The sequence below is a fragment of the Saccostrea cucullata genome, unplaced genomic scaffold, assembly GCF_032062105.1.
Source record: "Saccostrea cucullata isolate Sc308-1 unplaced genomic scaffold, CSIRO_AGI_Scuc_v1 ctg204, whole genome shotgun sequence".
In the NCBI taxonomy this organism is placed as follows: Eukaryota; Metazoa; Mollusca; class Bivalvia; order Ostreida; family Ostreidae; genus Saccostrea; species Saccostrea cuccullata.
Window position 1 is genome coordinate 1,100,001 of NW_026940736.1, and position 19,911 is coordinate 1,119,911.

The 19,911-nt window shown below is 32.8% G+C and overlaps 2 protein-coding genes across 2 annotated transcripts in view; one reads left to right on the plus strand and one right to left on the minus strand.

Annotated features, from left to right (window-relative positions):
* Positions 1–1,056, minus strand: part of LOC134256181 (uncharacterized) — a 29,749-nt gene extending 28,693 nt beyond the window's left edge. The window contains exon 1 of the mRNA XM_062738831.1: positions 902–1,056. Coding sequence (XP_062594815.1) covers positions 902–1,004 — 103 coding nt within the window. The 5' untranslated portion in view covers positions 1,005–1,056. The remainder of the gene's footprint in view (positions 1–901) is intronic.
* A 224-nt stretch (positions 1,057–1,280) lies between these two features.
* LOC134256158 (dynein axonemal heavy chain 7-like) overlaps positions 1,281–19,911 on the plus strand; it is a 39,614-nt gene continuing 20,983 nt past the window's right edge. Inside the window, 31 exon segments of the mRNA XM_062738777.1 lie at positions 1,281–1,405; positions 2,527–2,716; positions 3,138–3,273; positions 3,442–3,550; positions 3,790–3,894; positions 4,248–4,326; positions 4,568–4,766; positions 5,143–5,262; positions 6,682–6,865; positions 7,179–7,358; positions 7,563–7,721; positions 8,066–8,179; positions 8,416–8,427; positions 11,907–12,034; positions 12,373–12,676; positions 13,052–13,198; positions 13,419–13,555; positions 13,964–14,099; positions 14,333–14,596; positions 14,932–15,080; positions 15,424–15,697; positions 15,880–15,986; positions 16,173–16,725; positions 16,869–16,978; positions 17,207–17,375; positions 17,467–17,569; positions 17,796–17,923; positions 18,360–18,572; positions 18,907–19,140; positions 19,358–19,471; positions 19,722–19,871. Of these exon segments, the coding sequence (XP_062594761.1) occupies positions 1,391–1,405; positions 2,527–2,716; positions 3,138–3,273; positions 3,442–3,550; positions 3,790–3,894; positions 4,248–4,326; positions 4,568–4,766; positions 5,143–5,262; positions 6,682–6,865; positions 7,179–7,358; positions 7,563–7,721; positions 8,066–8,179; positions 8,416–8,427; positions 11,907–12,034; positions 12,373–12,676; positions 13,052–13,198; positions 13,419–13,555; positions 13,964–14,099; positions 14,333–14,596; positions 14,932–15,080; positions 15,424–15,697; positions 15,880–15,986; positions 16,173–16,725; positions 16,869–16,978; positions 17,207–17,375; positions 17,467–17,569; positions 17,796–17,923; positions 18,360–18,572; positions 18,907–19,140; positions 19,358–19,471; positions 19,722–19,871 (5,022 nt within the window). The 5' untranslated portion in view covers positions 1,281–1,390.

Here is a 19,911-nt window from a genome sequence, read left to right on the forward strand (position 1 = left end):
TCACATAAGTACTACATACTGTATGTGTACATGTACTTTAAAAAGTGGGCTTCATATTTTAGTGGCTTTGGCACAGTTGACAATGTGCTACTTTATGAATATTTATGTATACAATACAACTGAATGGACATGAGTAGCACTAGTTCATGGTTATGCAAACAACTCCATACCCAGTGATTACACTAAATTTTGAATATGCCAAATTCTGTACACGTACAGTTTTTTTCATGCAGGGCATTAAATTTAAAAATACATTATATTTTAAATGAATAATAGCACCAAAAATAATACTCAATGTCTGAAGTATCTGCTGCCAACAATATATTGTTACGTATATTTTATGAACATCTCAATTCTCTATTGAGAAGTTGATGGTTCTTGAAGGGGAGTATTACTAATGAAATGCGCCATCAACTTCTTAACAGAGAATAGAACATCATTGTAGCCTCTGGTTGTGACATATAACATGCAAATGCATTTTCTATATGCTTGCATGAGTATACACGAAAATGGCATTCAAATCAATTTCACAGTTGGTTTAGTAGAAAACACTAACAAGGGTGCTTAAGAAACAGTTTTCCATGAATGGTAGTTTTTCCTCTACCAATTGTTGCCCACAATCATATTTAATTACTGTATATTTTGGCAGGTGGTGGTGTGCCTATGATAAGCTGATGATGATTACATGTATATGATGAAAATTGATTCAAAAGGTGAAAATGATAGCAATTCTTCTTTATACAGGACAAGTGGGCGGACACCTATAGTCACCTGAAACCTAATGCAAGTGTCGTATCCATCAGGTCTTTCGGCCATGACATTATTGTATAGCAAATTCGAGCTAATTTCCAAGGAAATTCGAACGAAGTCATGAAAGTTACACATATATTAATTTTCTTACTATGATGTTTAAATCCCATATAACTATTCAGTCCTAAAAGTGCAGCAACACCTGCCACACTGATTCTTAACAGATGTTGATTCATTTCGTTCAATATACTCATTTTGACTTTCGATCATCGATGGAACAACACAAGTGCAGTACGACTTATCTAAAACGGATAACGACGAAAATGACGTCATCGAATTTAAATTTCTCGTATGATTTCGGTAGTTTACGGAAATAAAATTCTAGCTTTTATGAAACTAAAAGTAATCTTCCAATTAATTTTTGCAATTACAATAATAGTGGTTTATTTTGGAGTAATTTTTAACTTTTTACCTATAACTTAAAAGAGATTATTGATTATTGCTTAGCAACGCAACGCATATGTCCGCCATTTTCTTATGCTCAGTGGAAGTTCCGATGACCCATCGATACCAAACAAATGAAGGACACATGCGACTAATTAATTAAATGTCATTGGTTTATGGTCACGGTAATTGAAATATGGCAGACTTTGATGTAAGTACATTTTAATTTGGCTACATATCTTAATAAACTAATTTTGAAATGCATAAAGATTACATATGCAATAACTGAGTAAGCAAGTTTCTGTTGTCAAAATATACCATTGCACTTGGTCGCATTCGCATTTCAGTCAGATGTACTTGTCCTTTCCACACGTCTTTAACAAAAATCTCATAAAAAAATTACAATTTACAATAATTATATCAATTATCTTGCAATAATTATAATTATAAATTATTCAAATATTTGTTTTTGAATTTGTTACAAAATATTTCATTGATTATCTAACTCCTTGGTGTCACCTGTGCAAAAAGTTTATACTGGAATGAAAGATTTCTCTTCTATGCATTGCAACCCTCATAAATTAAGTCTTGATTTCTAATTGATCTACTTAATTGATATAGAGTAATTATACAAATTTTAAGATTTATTGATTTAAAAATGTGTCAATTGATTATTGGGGGGTATAGAGGTAATGTTATCATCTCTTTGTCTCCACTTATATAAATGTTAGCTTTCTCCAGAACTTGAGAGGATCTTGGGTTTTTTGCCGTAGTTTATGTCAATAAAGTTTTTATATTTTATCAGGGACCTACATACTAACGGGATAGGCAACTCCTTCATCGCCATGTTTATTTACCCAAAACATCACGCACAACACTACTAAGTTTTTCAAACTACGTTTATTCCCAGTAAACAGGGTGTTTTCTGAGAAATATCATTTATTCCTTTTATGTAAAGGAATTGATTTATTGATAAATTTTAAAGCATAATAATAATATCATTTAAGTATAAAGAAAACAAACACCGAAATCGGTGATTTCTCGGAAATATGGCCGATCGGGGCATGTGCTGATTTTGCATAAAACAAAATTACTACTGAGATAAGGAGTATAATACGTGCTAAAAACAAATCTTGAATGATTTTTTGACAGATAATTCAAGGATTTTATCTCAAATATGCGATAGCTTTAGAGATATAATTAATTAAAGTTGGCTTACGAAATCCCGCGACTTACGAGATATAGCGAGACTTGCGGTGGTTGCCTATCCCGTTAGTATATATGTCCCTGATTTTATGTACATATACATGAGAATTTTTTTTTTCAATACAGCTTACTCCACGTAGAGCAAATGGAAGAAGTAAAGGGAAGGGTACTGATGACCCCATCAGATTCCTCCCTGTTTTACCTTCAAAAAGAACTAAGCCAGCATGGCATCAAGTTCAGCCAAATTTTGAACTATCAGGAAAAATTCTCGGAGAGGATAAAAATGGAATAGATCTTGTTGGAGAACTCACTGCAAGTAAGTTCATTGTTTACTGACTGTCACAAGTGAATATCATATTTTATTTTTGCATTTCATGGCGTAAAGGTTTGCATTTCTCTCATTCATCAGATGGGAAAATGAAGTGTTGTCCCTTAATTTGTTACATATCAAAATTCTTTGGCAACTAACTTGGAATTACATACTGTCTATTTTTAATGCAAAATATGTAGAATTAAGGGAAAAAATCCTTTTGGATAGGGAGATGTCTTTTTCGACCCCAACCAGCTATTTATTTATATAAAAAAATGTACACAAATCACAGAAGAATGCACACATTTATATTTCCTGAAATTAGTTGTCAGGAGAATTTACATTTTTATTTAAATTTACATCATGTTCATCATAATTCTTTTTTTATTGCATTATCTTGATTATCAAAATCATTTTTTTAAAACAGGAGAACCAAAACGTAGAAAGCCCAATCAGTTAAAACCAATTGAGAAACAGAATGGCACAGATGCAGACATTACCCAGTTTCAGCAACCAAAGAAAGACCGAGAAAATTTTAGAAAGGCTTTGGTTGACATCATCATGTAAGTTTGTCAAAGACTCATATGTCAACTAGAGGAATAATCACAAGATAGGTCGATCCTATTAATCAAGAACAATTACTTATTTAAAAAAAATTTAAATGAGAGATATTGTTATCATTTATGAATACCTCACTTTGAAGTTTATTACTAATTAGATGTTGTTTTTAGGCAAGAGGATGGGATTCAGCCACACAGTGCACCAGGTTCCGTTAATAATGGAGAGTTACCTCCCTTGTCCAGAACAGGGTCACCCACAGCGGCTGATAAAGATATTCTCGTATGTCACATTATTTCTTCTATTTCTGTTCATTTGTGAAGAGCTAGGTTGATACTGTCTAGTAAGTCTTAGTCGTAAATTTTAAACTGCTTTATTTTTGTTGGAAAAAACATCCAGTGAATTTACATGTATTCGTTCATAAAGTGTTCCTCTAAATTGAATAAATGTCTTAAAAGTTTAGAAAATTTCATGATATTGTATTCTTTTGAAAGCATTTTGATACCAAATGTTCATTGCAGAGATACTACTACTACATTCACAATGGAATTGACACAGAGCATGTTGCTCCTATGGAGGACTCTTGGCTTGAAAATGTCCTCGGTCTTGTTTCAGAGGATTTAAAGGTTTGTTTGAGAAAATACCTCATTAATTCTCAGTAAAATAACTGTTGGAAATTATCTAAAACCCCACACCCCTAAAAAATTGATTTCCATCTCGGGTACTCACTTACATCACTTTTATTCTTGAGAACCTAATTTTTGCATAATTTTGCGAGGCTCTTTGCTCGCAAAAATATTTTCACATATATCAGTATTCCTAAATATTATACAGAGTAATAACCACAATTTGTAAATTTTGTCCATCATATAAAGAGTAAATGTCTATCTCACAAAAATAAAGTGTCATGAAAACTTGGTAATCTACTCTATAAACAGTAATTTATTAAGATTTTAAATCAAACATCTTTGTTTTCCAGAGAGGGCACTCTGATACCATTGAAAACTTGTCAGACGAGATGAGAGAGGACTACCTTTTAAGTGTAAAGAAAGCAATTGGTAGGAATGAGATTTTCTCCTTTATTTGAGCATACCAATTAGTTTGAACTGTAATATTACTGTATCTACCAAGTAATTCAATGTTGTCAGATTATTGTCCATTGTCTCTGGTCAGACCTCCATGTCTGATACATCAACAAAATAAATGATAATTAATAAACTTGAAAAAAAAAGGAAAGAAGATCATGACTTCTTCATTTTTATAATTTTTTGTTAACTTGACCCATTTTCTTTGTTCCAGTTGATTTTGTCCTCAAGGATCAGAGAGAAAAAGAAAAAGATGTGGAGGAAAAACGCCCTCCCCACAGGGAAGAAATGGATGTGGTGCCCAAACCGTGGCACAAGGACTATGTGGCTGGCCTGGAAGCCATGTCCCAGAAACTTCACATCACCACCCCATGCATGTTACAGGTGTTAGATTTCTGGCATACCAAGTTTGGGTATGTTTTCTAGAAGATTTTTTTAAAACCTTTTTTTTGATTTTTTTTGTTTGTTTTTGTACCTATGCTCCACCTGGCTGTAACATGACTATGCTATCTATCACCACAAAAATCCATTTTTTTTCTTAATTTAGTTCTTTAAAATGTTTATTTTTTAAATCAGAAAAAGATGCTCCCATTCTCATTATAATAAGTAATGATTCAGAAACTATAGAGTTTTTTCTAAGTAAAAATTGTTTATTGTTTTTAATATCTACTCGTAGAAGTAAATATGAATTTACAATGCACATGTAAAACTACACATGGGGTGTTTTACAACATACAAATGTCATGTCAACTTACATAAACTTAAAAGGACTTTGTTGTTTTCTTTCAGGGGGTTGCGTTTTATTGACATCAATGAATTTCATAACAGAGTAGATTCCATGGAATTGGGAACCTTCCAAAATCTCTGCATGCGGCATATTGAGAATGCCAAGGACCAATTAATGAAAAAGTGAGTCATTAATTAAGCAGTTTGAAAATGATATAAAATCGGAAAAACCACAGTTTAAAGCTTCTTACGCATTTTAGAATTAACTTAAAATAATCAGGCTATAAGGAGGTCTGCATTCATGCCTACAACAGCAAAATAATTTTAAATAACTAACAATGTTTGTTATATGGAAATTCCAACTGAGTCAGAAACTGTTTAATAAGCTTCATTTGCTTTTGCATTTGAGGAAATTTTAACTTATAAATGACCTAGAATCAAGATATATAAGGATCAAGGTCTGATTACGACAGCAAAAATATTTGAATAGCAATATTCGTAATTCGGAAATTCCAAATGAGTGTAAGTTGTTCCAAATATGTAACAGATTAAACAGTTAAAATTGGATGGCTACATCAATTGTGAAAAAAAAATTGTTGTACCTTTTCTTAATTATAAATGAGCATATATTTTACAACAATTAACAAATAAGATTAGACAGAGAGACAAAACGAATAATGTTTACATAATTTCTAATCAGTTCCAAAACTTCTTGATCATGGACATGACTCATACCATTGAATGCAAATTTAAAGAACCTGGAATTGGAGCTGATCCAAATAGACTCTTTTGGCCCATCACAGGTTCAAATTGTTGTATTACACATTTGTAAAATCCCAAACCCTAACCCCATGTTTAAATTGTTAGAAAAGAAGGTCAATGTGTGTGTTTTTTTTTTTTTGAAACAAAGTCATTGCCATCTACATCTTGATAAACTTAAAATGTACGTACGTGGTAAAGAGTTTGCCAAATTTGATTTATAACCATTTGTTTTGATGAAGTCTATTTAGTTCAAACAACATGTCCTTAATCTGGAAGGTGTCTGTTAATTTCAGATTAAAATAATGATACTTAATAATGTCTTGCATTTATTCCATAATCTTGATGCAGGTTGATTGATTTTTAAAAAAGAAAACATCCACCAATCCAAGCTTTATCACTGGTTTATAACTATCATTTACATACACAGTTGAACTGCAATCTCAAACAACAGGAATAGGGCACATTAAACTGGAGTTATGTCAGTGGTTACTTACCCACATTAAATTTTTAAAATATCATGTACTTTGGTTTCTGGAGCCCTTGGATATGTCAAAGTTCATTTAAAGTCCCATTAAAGTTAAGATATTAATATTAGTCATGACAGTTCCACATACATGTATAATTAATTTCTGATCATAATTTTTAGCTCACCTGAGTCAAACTTTTCTAGTCAAAGAAGTGCATGTTCCAGTGTCTGTCTGTCATTTTTAAACTTTTTTGTTTTTTAGCCTAGCATTTAAGATATTGGTTATTGGAGTATCAGCTAAAAAGCCAATGAAAATAAATAGCACTCAGAAAAAATAAGAAATCATGCATATATTCTATAATTCAACATTGTAGATGGTTCCCAGAAGTCCAGGTGATGTTTTATGAAGGAAACAAAAGAAAACAGGTGCCTAGTAATCAGGATCCAGAGAAACTAGAGTCCTTCTTTAACTGCGCGGCTACGCTGATGACAGACAATCTTCAGCAGCTAACCCTGAATTCACTGGACGATTACACAGATCTCTTGTGCCAACCTCCTGTAAGGCCCTTAATTCTTACATGGAAGTTATTGAGTGGAGGAATTTTTTGGGGGGGGGGGCTATAAACATTAACATGTAGCATTTTTAAGGGAATTGAGCTTGGGTTTGGGGGTATTATTGAAGCTGACATTTTAAATCAAAGGAATACATGTAACTGTTTTATTACCTTACTCTTTTTATAAGAAGGCAATGCTTACATCTTTCCTTTTGTAAAGGTTAGATGATTAATGATCTCAACTCCATTGAGTCTATGATGATAATGCACTTCTTTTTTGTCCATTATGACTTCAATTTTCCTTTTTTTAACTCTAGACATCTACTCGTGCTTATGAGCACCCAGGATTTGTACTGCGTCTCATTTTGGATGGAACCTCCATTAAATTTGAGCCAACCTTCAAGGAGTTTGAGGTCATCATCTTGAATGTGTATGATGTCATGATTAAAGCCTCCCAGCAAGTTCCCAGAGTGGAAACAAAACTGTATCTGGACTGGGTAAGACAACAAAGACTACCATGTAAAAATGGTTTTGTGAAAAAAAAATTTTCCTCTATTTTCAAAAATTTTTCAAAAAATCTTGACTACCAAGATTTGAGGACATTTAGATGGTTGAAGCAATTCATATTGATGTAAAATAAAAATCTTCCGAGAGTTTGTAAAATTTCAGCAATTTTTTCTTTACAATCTCTTTTTCTGTAGAGTGGAAACAAAGCCAAGTCCAACTTGCAGCCAGTTGTGCTGAAAGAAATTCTAGAGGCTCACAAACAGAAAGTGAAGGAACTGATAAAGAAAGAAAGCGTTGGGCCAGTGGAGCACTGTAAAATCTATGATAAATACAACTTCCTCATCTCAAAACAGGTACGCAAATTATGTCGATTCTGTAGAATATATAATTACTTGTAACATAATAGCTGCAATAAAGTACACCTCTCCGATTTTATTTAATCTGATATTTTTTGGAGAGGCCCTACCTCCCCCCCCCCCCCCCCCCCCAAAAAAAAAAAAAAAAAAAAAGGAGAGGTCTACACTTTTGGAGCTAGTTACATGAGAAATAAACCAGAAATATATAAAATGTATTTTAAAGATGAATATATATATTTTCTGCAATCATATTAATGCTCATTGCACATAAAGCCATTACCAACTTTTTTGAACCACCACTGCATAATTTATAATGTATCTTGGTTGAATTTTGATTGTAGGCCGATGCTGATGTTGACGTATTCCTGGGAGAGACCCACTCTTTTGATGAATACGCAAAGGAGATCACCAAGTACAAGAAACTGGTGGACGAAGTCACCTACAACTTAGACAAGGTAAACAACATACAGTAACCTCCATTATTCTTGTATAAGGGAGATAACTGACAATGCACTTTTCTTGACACATGATTATAAATTTTATTGAAATATTCATATCTAAATTTATTTTTAAAAAAATTATTTTTATTTCTATTGAATTAGGAGGAAAATAATGATTTTTATTTTTTGGTTGTTTATTTGTGTTGATGTTACTGAAATTTCTAATAACACAACGTTAATCATTTTTACAGCGAGGAACATCGGTTTGTTAACTCGATGATTCTTTTTCTTAGAATATAGTCGTATTAATTGTCTAGATTTTTAAAAATTCTACATTCATAATTCATTTAATTTTCATCCATTAAGACTTTCTTGCCTTCAATTTTCTCTGATAAAATTATGTATCTCTAGTTTCAAATTTTTTTATCAAACTTGCTAAAAATTAAAGCATAATTGAATTCTTTTGTCCAGTGCTAATATGAATAAATTGAATTATTAGAATATCCACACATTATGGCTATGAGAATTTATTAAAGGCTAAAAGAATACCATGTGTCCTTTGGATATCAAAGAAATTGTTATAATATGAAATCAAAAATTGTAAAACTATCTTTTATGGCTGTCTCCAACCAGTTATCAAGTTAATATTTACCAGAATTGTTATTGAGTCATATAGATAATTTTGTGTCCAAGATGCTGGGATTTTATCAAGAAAGTATGAAGGCAAACTAAAACGGATTTTGGCTATTCCTTCCTGTATATAACATGTAAAAAATTTCAAAATAAAAAAACAAAAACAAAAAAGCATATTTTAAGACAATTTTATTTTGCCAAAAGTATTGGATTTTTTTTTTAATTAAGATAAAATTAATAAGTGTCCTTATGATATTTGAAGAATATAGTCAATAATAAAAAGATCAAATAATAATGTGCTAGAATTTTTACAGTAGTGTCATCTATAATACTATCATTCAGAAGCTTGATATAATATTCATTACAAATATTGTTAATTAGAAATTGTAGATAAATATTGTACGTAATTTATAATTATTTATAAGAAAATCTTTGATGTACATTTTTTGTAGATATTTATATACTGTTGACTGTAGGAGCACAGTTTATGCTTACTTGCTATGTTAGAGCTGCAAAAATGTATTTGGATATAAACAGAACTTTTTAATTATATTATAAGAATTTTTTTGCACAAAATACATCTTCATATTAGAGATTAGGGCCTACTTCATAATTGATGATATCCAGTGTGTTTTTTAATCCACTTCCTTTACACATTTATTAATATAAATACCCAGTAACCTGTAACATACTGAGTTTTGTTTCAGCTGATGAACCCAATCTTCAATTAATGATATATTAATATTATTTTAATTCTTTTACTTGATTAACTTATCACAGAGAGGAGGGTTTTTTAAGGTATTGATACAAGTATACAACTCTTGAGATAGACACTCTTTCCTAAATTGAACTATACTGTGTATCCAGTGACCAGTTAGGAAGTTTTAAGGGGGGATCTATGTCCGAAAAGTCTTTGTGTGAAATTTTCAAAACTTTGACATTTCTTTCCTGACCACTTGCTCTTAATTTTTAGGCATTAAAAACAATACCTTTATATGCTTATTTTTACGGAGCACGTGCAAAAACAGTGCGAAATGCTAAAAAAGATTATTTTCAGACATTATTGTTCTACCCTAAATATGCGCTTAAAAGAACCAAAAATGTCAATCACATTTAAAATCAACATGTATTTAATTTATATGAATCTTTAAAATGAAGGCAAATATATCTTGCATGAAAATTTATAATGGAGCACAATGTAAGTATCACCGCGTTTTTCTTGTCGTATTTCTTACAATTCCGACATGCATAACAGGTAATATCTTAAAAAGTCTTTGTGTGAAAATGTTGTAATTCATATATTTTGAAAGAAATGATTCATCTCTTTTTTTTAACAAAGAAAAAAGTATACCTTTATGATAAAATAAACGAGAAATATGACGTTTTCTTTTATTCTTGTACACTATGTCATAAATATTGACCTTTCTGCACTTAAGAAAGGTAAGTTAGCAGTGACAAACATCTGAATATAAAACTATTTTTGCGAAAAACGAGTATTTTGTTTTGATTAGAAACAATTAAACGGATTACTTTTCTTCTTCATTCTAATCCCCGTCAGCAACCAACACCTATTAGAACCTAGGAATGACTTTTAAGTTTATACAATAAAATCTACATGTACTATAAATCAAAAAGCAAATATAGGTACAAGCACAATAAGTTTTATCCAGAAAAATAATACAATTAATGGTAAACATAAAATTAAACATATTTCCCTGATTGAAGCCGCTTTCTTCATTGAATTTTATCTTATTTTTTTGCACTCTATTCTATTCTATATATAGTTATCATCGAGGTATTTCTTCACAACTGAAATTGCTATGAATTATTAAATAAGGAAGAGATTCTAATATTCTATAAATCAAATAAAAATGTTATTAATGATGAATAAATTTTCTTTTTGTAAATTGTGTACGTTTGATAATTAACCATTTTTTGTCTATATCACAGTTGCGAAAGTCAACAGGTAAAAACAAACGTCGCTATTGTGACGTCACATAACGCTGCTTTGACGTAGAACGACATAGGTCCCCCCTTAATGAAATATTATAATAAGCAGGCTATCAGAATAACAATATTGTATCAAGTGGAATGTATTCTATTAAATGGGAGATTAGGATATATTTATGCACTAATTATGAATTCTTCTGGATTGCAAAAAAAAAAAAAAATAATAAGTTTGAGAACATTTTTTGGCCAGGAGGAAAGGGGGTTAAGTTGCTGGCTACACAGTTCATAAAATTTCATAGTAAATATCTTTAACTCTCTAATATTTTAATTTAATCTTTCTTGTTTTATTAAATCTCCCAACTCAGGAAATCTATAAGCCGGTACCTTTGACACCTTTGTTTGATGTTTATGATAGAAAGTTTCAGAAATAAGCAATGTGTGCATTAAATACAGCTTTATTTGTTCAAGATATATTTCATAAAATGATAAATATATATATATATATATATATATATATATATATATATATATATAATGTATGACAAGCACATTCATAGTTTTACATGATTGATTAGCTTACTGTTTTGTAAGTACACAGATATTGTAATGTGTTGATCCACAATGTATGCTATAGAAACTTTGGGTAAACTGAACTTTTTCTATGTATATATAATTATATTTATCAGGAAAATAGTTAACTGAATGCAGATCTAATGAAAAAAAAATAAGCATGAGTAAATTAAAGATCTGATATATTTTTCTTATACATCACACTGATGTTTGCATGAAACACTGGCCTTTCTAGATAAATATTTCCTTTTCACACTGACTCCTTTAAAAATGTGTGCAAAATTTAAGTTTGATCATATTATTTTTCATTGAGTTTACAAATGCAGATAGCAGTAAGCTTCCAAAAATAAAGTAATGCAGTCACTTGTCCTAGAGTTAAATTAAGTTTTAAGACAGCTGCACACTAATATCTATTTTAGTCTTTGTTTTGAAAACTGGGTAATGTAAGTGCTGTGGATAAAAAAAATTGAAAAATATTGATACACAATAACTTTTTACATTTACACAATTTTTTTATCAATAAAATTTCTAATAATTGCAATTATGTAACTGTAAAACTTTTTAACCTCTTTTTCTCTTTAAAACACAGGTCATGAGACTTGGGATGTTTGAAGTCCACTGCGATGATCTTATTCGATCATTAGCCAAACGGTCAGAGGCCCTCTGTCAAAAATTACTGGGCAAAATGTCCGAAGATCACAAAGAGGCAAACAAAAAGTAAGTCTGGATATATGTTAAAAAAAAAAAAAAAAAAATCAAATTTACAACAAAAAAAGAGCCAAGGTGCATGTGTCAATAAATATAAATTCCTAAATTTTCACTTCATTCCTTGCTTCACCTGAAAAGATATCTGAATAGAATTTTTAACTGTCTTTACCTTATTATGATTTGAAAATCAAGTTTTTTAATTTATATTCCTCCATGCTCATAGCTAGCTAGACAATAGAAATAAACAATTGTTGCAATATAGCTGTAATTAAACTCTCTCTCTCTCCTCTGGAAAATAAAGCCAACAGAGTCAAAGGGAAATAACTCTTAATTTTTCCTTTCTTCAGGTTGTGTGATGATTATGAACAAATAGCAGAAAAAGCCTTGACCACTCCTAGCAACACTGAACATCTGATGGAGCTGAAAGCATACATTGAAAAGGTGGAATCAGACATTATTTTCACCATGGAGAAAAGACTCATGGAGTCAAAGGACAGGTTGACTTTCCTGTCCGATTTTGCCCAGTTTTCTCCAGCAGAAATGAGACTGAATGCAAGTGTTTTCAAATGGCACGGAAGAATGCCCACAATATTCGAGGAACACAAAATGATTGTAGCGGACAGGAGGACACAATATGAAGAGGCTCTGAAGGTATACAAAATGTTGCTTCATTAAACAATACATGGGGGGTTGGGGGGTTGGCTGTTGATGGCTGATTAAAATTTATTGTGAGAAGTAAATTTTACATTATAAAATGTCGGTATGGTATTTTACAAGAAATAAATGGCATATCAAATAAAAAAAAATATGATGTTAAATGAAAGTCACAGAATTTAGAGATGCAGGCATGAGATGATGCATATTGCAAATGTATTCAACTATCTCAGGAAGCATTCCCCCCCAAAATAAGGGAAGAGTCTATGCTTTATTTAACCCCCACCATCTTAAACAAGCTGTGTTATTCAGAATTTTAAAACAATTTTATGATTTTTATAACTTGACATTTTTTAAAAAAATTTTGTATAGGTGAGGAGAGAGAGATTCATTGAAGAGTTGGAGAGCTACCAGAAACAAGTGGATGAATTCGCCACATACGGTGATATGAATGACATCCAGAAATATCTCAAGAAATCACAGAATCTGGAAAACAAACTCAATGCTGCCGCAGAGAAGGTCAGGGGTCAATTTTTAATTTTACTTCAAAACTTATATGCATCTTGAGAATACACAAATTAAAACAAAGATTTTATAATAATTAAAATGAATTACTTGCGAAAATTATCCTGGTGGAACAAACCTTTACTTTTAGACGCACGTCTTACAGTAAACTATGTTGAAACCTTATTTTTGAAGATTTTTCTTTAGAATTTTATTTTATTTGATTTGATTTTAGATTGAGGCCTTCAACAATGAAGAGGAGGCCTTTGGCTGGCAGACGACAGCTTATCCACAGAGACAGACCATACAGAACACACTGAAACCATACCTCAGTCTCTACGAACTCACTGTGGAATTCAACAACAAATACAAGTAGGATCTTATTTAAAAAAAAAAAAAATTGATTGAATTTCCTTTATGAAGTCCCTGTATTGAAATTTCTAAAGTGATAAACTTTTAAGAATTTGGTCAATATTCATTATTTGATGGGGAAAAAAACCCTTTATATCTATGTGAAGTTTAACTTGTATAACACAGACAGCAATTTGATGGATTAGAAAATATGTGAAACAACTAGTAGAAAGGAAAACTAAATGTTTTCATCTTTTTATGCACAATTTTTGAATGTACACAATTTAAACGTTCAGAGTAGTCAAGTTTGACAATAGTTTGTAACATAAGAAATCTTAGATAATTGTGTGTTAATGCTGTAATTATATGTGAAATGAATAATTAAAGAAACCCTATTTGGTATTGATTGATTTTGTAATTCGTTAACAGTGACTGGATGCATGGTCCCATGGGAGGCGTCAATCCAGACGAAGTAGAAAATGAAGTTGGAAATTTCTGGAGAAATCTGTACAAGCTAGAAAAGCAGTTTGACTCGGTACCAGCTGCCAAGAAGATTGCCTCCAAGGTAAATTAAAAATATTAATTTTGCTTCTTTATTCTTCAGATAAGTCTAAACCTACTACAATTTCACGGGTTACTTTTTATATAATAAAAAAAGAATGATTAAAAGAAAGAAAGTTTCTAAAAAATGAAATAGGGAATAAAGTAACAAAATTGGTTACTGAAATTTGTTACAAGCTTCAATCCAATTGAAGTATATAATTCATTAAAAAAATAAATAATTTTTCATTTAATTAGGTTAAAGCAAAAGTGGAGGAGTTCAGAGAATACATGCCCCTGGTACAGACCTTGTTCAACCCCGGTCTCAGGGACCGCCATTGGGAACAGATCTCTGAGGTGGTCAAATATCCCCTCAAACCAGACGACACCTACACTCTGGACAAGATGCTGGAGTTTGACCTCATGAAGTACGTTCCTCAGTTTGAGAGCATCAGTGAAGCCGCCAGCAAAGAGTACTCACTGGAGAAGGCCATGGAAAAGATGAAGACAGAATGGGCTCCTGTAAGTTTATTTAAGGTTCTTTAACCCTGTGAAAAGAGAGATAACTCTCCATGGAATAAATAAGATTATTGTCAAGTTAAAAGGTAATCTCTTTCAAATTCTTGTAAAATCTTGCGCCATAAGGTATGCTGAAAAATCATTGCATTTTGATTTAAATATGAAAATCATAAGCCTTGAAGCAAAATTATATATCAGTAAGCAAAGGGATGGTGATCCTGAATTTAGTCTGTCCCTTATTTGGGGAAAAAGAATTTTAATTTGCTCTATATTCAGCTATTCTAGTATGGTATTAAATCATCTGGTCACACTCATATTTATTTGTATGACACTTGTAGATTGAGTTTGTCATGATCCCGTACAGAGACACCGGCACCAGTATCCTGTCTTCCGTGGATGATATCCAGTTGCTTCTGGATGATCACATCGTCAAGACTCAGACCATGAGAGGATCTCCATTCATCAAGCCATTCGAGGAAGAAATCAAGTGAGTACTAATGAATAAAAAAAATTGTACAGTGATTGCTGATATAAGCTGACTCAAACCAAAGACACGGTCAATTATTTTCTAACCAAAGAGTCTGTATTGTTTGTATGTATATTGTCTGTTGTCATCTGAAAAGTTTTACATGTCCTCCTTGCACCTGAACCAATTTTAGCTTATCTTAGCTTGATGCATGTCTGAGAAATAAGAATTGAAATTATTCAATTGAATAAAATCACTCAATTACTCAGGGAGATAATAAAGAAATGGAAAATCCTGGGTGAAATTCACAATCCTCATATGAACCACTGGCAAATGCATTTAAATCCTAAAATCCTTATTACAGAGAATGGGAATCCAAGCTAATGCTTCTCCAGGACATTCTGGATGAATGGTTGAAAGTCCAGGCCACCTGGCTATACCTGGAGCCCATCTTCAGCTCCCCCGACATCATGGCTCAGATGCCAGAGGAGGGGCGCAGGTTCACCACAGTGGACAAAAACTGGAAGGATATCATGAAGCAGGCTCTACAAGACAAGAAAGTCCTCAGTGTCATCGCTATTGATAAGATGCTGGAAAAACTCAAGAAATCCAATGAGCTTTTGGAGCTCATCCAGAAGGTATACAGATGGTTTAACTTATGAAAAAAAGTCAATAATCTTGCAAAGAATTTTCCAAATATTTTCCCTCATTCAAGTGAAATTATGGCGGTTTTAAGAATTATGGCTGCAAATTTTTGTAATAGAGTGAATGTATTTGTAAAAGAAGTTGTTGTTGAAAACTGGAAATCAATTTTCTCTAGGGTTTAAATGACTACTTGGAGAAGAAGAGATTGTACTTCCCAAGGTTCTTCTTCTTGTCTAATGATGAATTGTTGGAAATCTTGTCTGAGACTAAAGACCCCAAGAGGTAAAGATAAAGTGTTCAAAATTATTTTTATTATTCATTGAAGCTTATGAAATTTTGCTGAGAATAAACAGTGTGCTTACATGTTCATGCATCTGTGAAAAGGAGAAAATATTTTCTTTTTCCATTGTTTGCAACAACAGTTGTCTCATGAACTAGTCAAATAATGAATTTTCTGCCTTTTTGCAGAGTACAGCCTCACTTGAAAAAATGCTTTGAAGGCATAGCCAAGCTGGAATTCACAGACACACTTGACATCACTCACATGAAGAGCAGTGAAGGGGAGGTCGTAGAACTGAGAGATGTCATTTCTACCTCAAAAGCCAGAGGGCAGGTAGAAAAATGGCTGCTGGAATTGGAAAGCGACATGCTTTCATCCCTGTGCAAAGTCATTGGAGAGTCCCTGGAAGCATACATGAAAGAGGAAAGAAGGGAATGGGTCAAGAAATGGCCAGGACAAGCCGTACTGTGTGTGACCGCCAAGTACTGGACTGATTTTATTGAGGATGCTTTCAGGAAAGGAGGCACTGCCCTGAAAGATTATTTGGATCTGAACAATAAGCAGATTGATGAGATTGTAGCTATGGTCCGTGGAACACTGTCTAAACAGAACCGTGTGACCCTGCAGGCTCTGATTGTGTTGGACGTCCATGCCAGGGATGTGTTGGCAAAACTGGTAGAAAATGAAATTCAGTCAGATCTGGACTTCCAGTGGCTGAGTCAACTCCGATACTACTGGGAGGTAAGAAATTAAAATTACAAATCATTTTGAATATTCAAAACTACTGTAATCTATGGGAGGAGGTCTAATTTATATTTCCTTTGACCTTTGAACTTGAATCCTATTGACATGTTTGTTTTGAACTTTGAACTTAAATTTTGAAGGATTCCAAAATGGTGACTCGTATGATCAACTCCATGTTGAAATATGGATATGAATACCTTGGAAACACAGGACGTCTTGTCATTACTCCACTGACAGACAGATGTTACAGGTAGTTTATCCATAAAAACCAAATAATCTCTTTCTTATTAATTCATTCTAAAAATACACAAGTAAATGTAATGTAGTTTCCTCGCAATATCAGCAGAGGTAAGACTATTTATACTTAAGAAATAAGATACCATTTTTAGAGTTTCGTTGGGGTATGACATGAAGTCGGTCACGTGATCAAATTCTATAATGCCTGAAGGATGTTAAAATCATATGAACCTTCTTTCAGAACTCTATTTGGGGCTTTACATTTACACTTGGGTGGTGCACCAGAGGGCCCTGCTGGTACAGGAAAAACAGAAACCACCAAGGATCTGGCCAAAGCTGTGGCCAAACAGTGTGTGGTGTTCAACTGCTCCGATGGTTTGGATTACCTTGCTTTGGGAAAATTCTTCAAGGTAAGATTAGGAGAAATGGCTGTGGATGGGGGAGGGGTGGAAGGGTGTGTTTTTGATTATGTTTCTTATTATTTTTCTGTCTCTTACCTAGGGTTTGGCCTCCTGTGGAGCCTGGTCTTGTTTTGATGAGTTTAACAGAATTGATCTGGAAGTGTTGTCTGTGGTAGCTCAGCAGATTCTGACTATTCAAAGAGGTAAAAAAAATAATTCATACATCAAAAAGTTTTGGAGCTTTGAACTCAGGGTTTATTTAAAAAAAAATGCCCTCTTTAATCACACATACCAGTAAATGAAAACAAAATTTCAATGATTTTCTTAATTATTTGCTTGAATTTAGCTTCAGAATTGAGAACTTTATTTTTGTAGGCAATTCAGCAAAACTTAGATTAATGGTATAATGTTTTATTTTTTCCATGATAGGTATTAACTCTGGTGCGGACACACTGCTGTTTGAAGGAACAGAAATCAGACTGGACCCCACTTGCTCCGTGTTTATCACAATGAACCCAGGTTATGCTGGGCGTTCAGAATTGCCAGACAACCTCAAGGTAGAAACCAAAGAAAAACAATGCCTATTTTACCTTAGTGCTCGCATATCTTTCATATCAAATATCTAGACTTTTTGAATACCCAGTATATTTCTATGTGAGTTGACCTTCCTGATTACTATTACATGTACATCAATGTCAACTTTGATATTCCCAACATTTTGATTTAAAAAAAAAATCTGACAGTCTCTTTATGTTTGAGATTATGAAATTCGATCTGCATTTTTATCTACAATATTTTTTATCTATGCAGTATTTTGAATCAGAGTCATGATTGGTATATAGATACATAAAAATTTATGAACCCTCAAAAATATTTTAAATTTGGCATAGAAAATGTAGAAATCTGATCCATACAAAATCTACTCATAATATTTTAACAAGAAACATTCAACTCAGGGAGTCACGTTCTAAAAACTGCTATTTGATTTTCTAGGCCCTGTTCAGAACTGTGGCTATGATGGTACCGGATTACGCCCTCATTGCTGAGATTTCCCTCTACTCCTGCGGTTTTGTACAAGCCCGTCCACTGTCCGTCAAGATCGTGGCTGTCTACAGACTGTGTTCCGAGCAGCTGTCTTCTCAGCACCATTACGATTACGGAATGAGAGCCGTCAAATCTGTGCTGACTGCTGCAGGAAATCTCAAGGTAAGGGAAACAACTCTAAAGAGAAGAATATAAAGACATAGATATATGGAATACTCTACATATGGAATATACTATTTGTTATAGCCAAAGGCATCAGAATTTGCTATTTGATGTCATTTTGGTTACTAAAGGAGGCCATAGATAAATTGGTCCTGTCATTTATTTATTCATGAAAAATAAATAATGAAAAACCAAAGAATGGGAAAAAAAATACGTGTAGTTATGTCATTGAAATATCAGAACCATTGATTAGCATATGCTATGAACAACCCCCCTCCCCCACACAAGTTGTAAATTTAGTTCTTGTTTTTAATCTGAAATCTTTTGTTGACAGCTAAAATACCCCGAAGAAGACGAGAACATTCTGATGTTGCGTTCCATTATTGACGTCAATTTGCCCAAGTTCTTGAATCATGACTTACCGCTGTTCCACGGCATCACATCTGATCTGTTCCCCGGAGTTAAGCTCCCTGAACCTGACTACAAGATCCTGAATGAAAATGTCATAGAGAACTGTAAGAAGATGAACCTTCAATGTACAAATTTCTTCTTGGAGAAGATTCAACAGGTAAATTTTTTTGGCCTCTCAGGCAGCACTGCTCGCATATTATGTATCCTCCCTTTGTAGAAACACTTTTTTTGTCAGTTGTGTAGTTAAAATGTAATCTGGCTTTTTAAAATTTATAACTAGTCCCAAAATGTGTTTTGAATTACCCTGCTAAAAAAATTGCCATTTTTTTATCATTGTGGAATAAAGGATGATTGATAAATCTTGACTTTTTCAGATCTATGAAATGATGATTGTGAGACACGGTTTTATGATAGTTGGAGAACCATATGGTGGTAAAACTAGCGCCTATAAAGTTCTAGCAGCTGCTCTTGGAGATATACATGAGAAGGTATGAAACAACCTTAAAAAATTTTACTTTTACTTATCATCCAATTCATATAAGTATTTCCAAAACCTATATATCCATAATTTATTGCTCTGTTCAAGTCATAGAGGCACAGATATTGCATTCCATCCCATAAAATGTGTCTATGCTGTTTACAGTAATCCATGTTATTTCATTGAGTCAGTCAATTCTATGTAAATTCAGTGGTTTTTCAACATATTTTGTTGAGGTTTGTGTGTTTATTTGTCTGTAGGGATTAATGGAAGAAAACAAAGTCCAGATTACAGTCATCAACCCCAAGGCCATCACCATGGGTCAGTTGTATGGTCAGTTTGACCCAGTTTCCCATGAGTGGTCAGATGGTGTCCTCGCTGTCTCCTACAGAGCTTTTGCCACCTCAACTGTAAGTTTTTACTTTTTTTCATACAATTTTTAAATTTTGA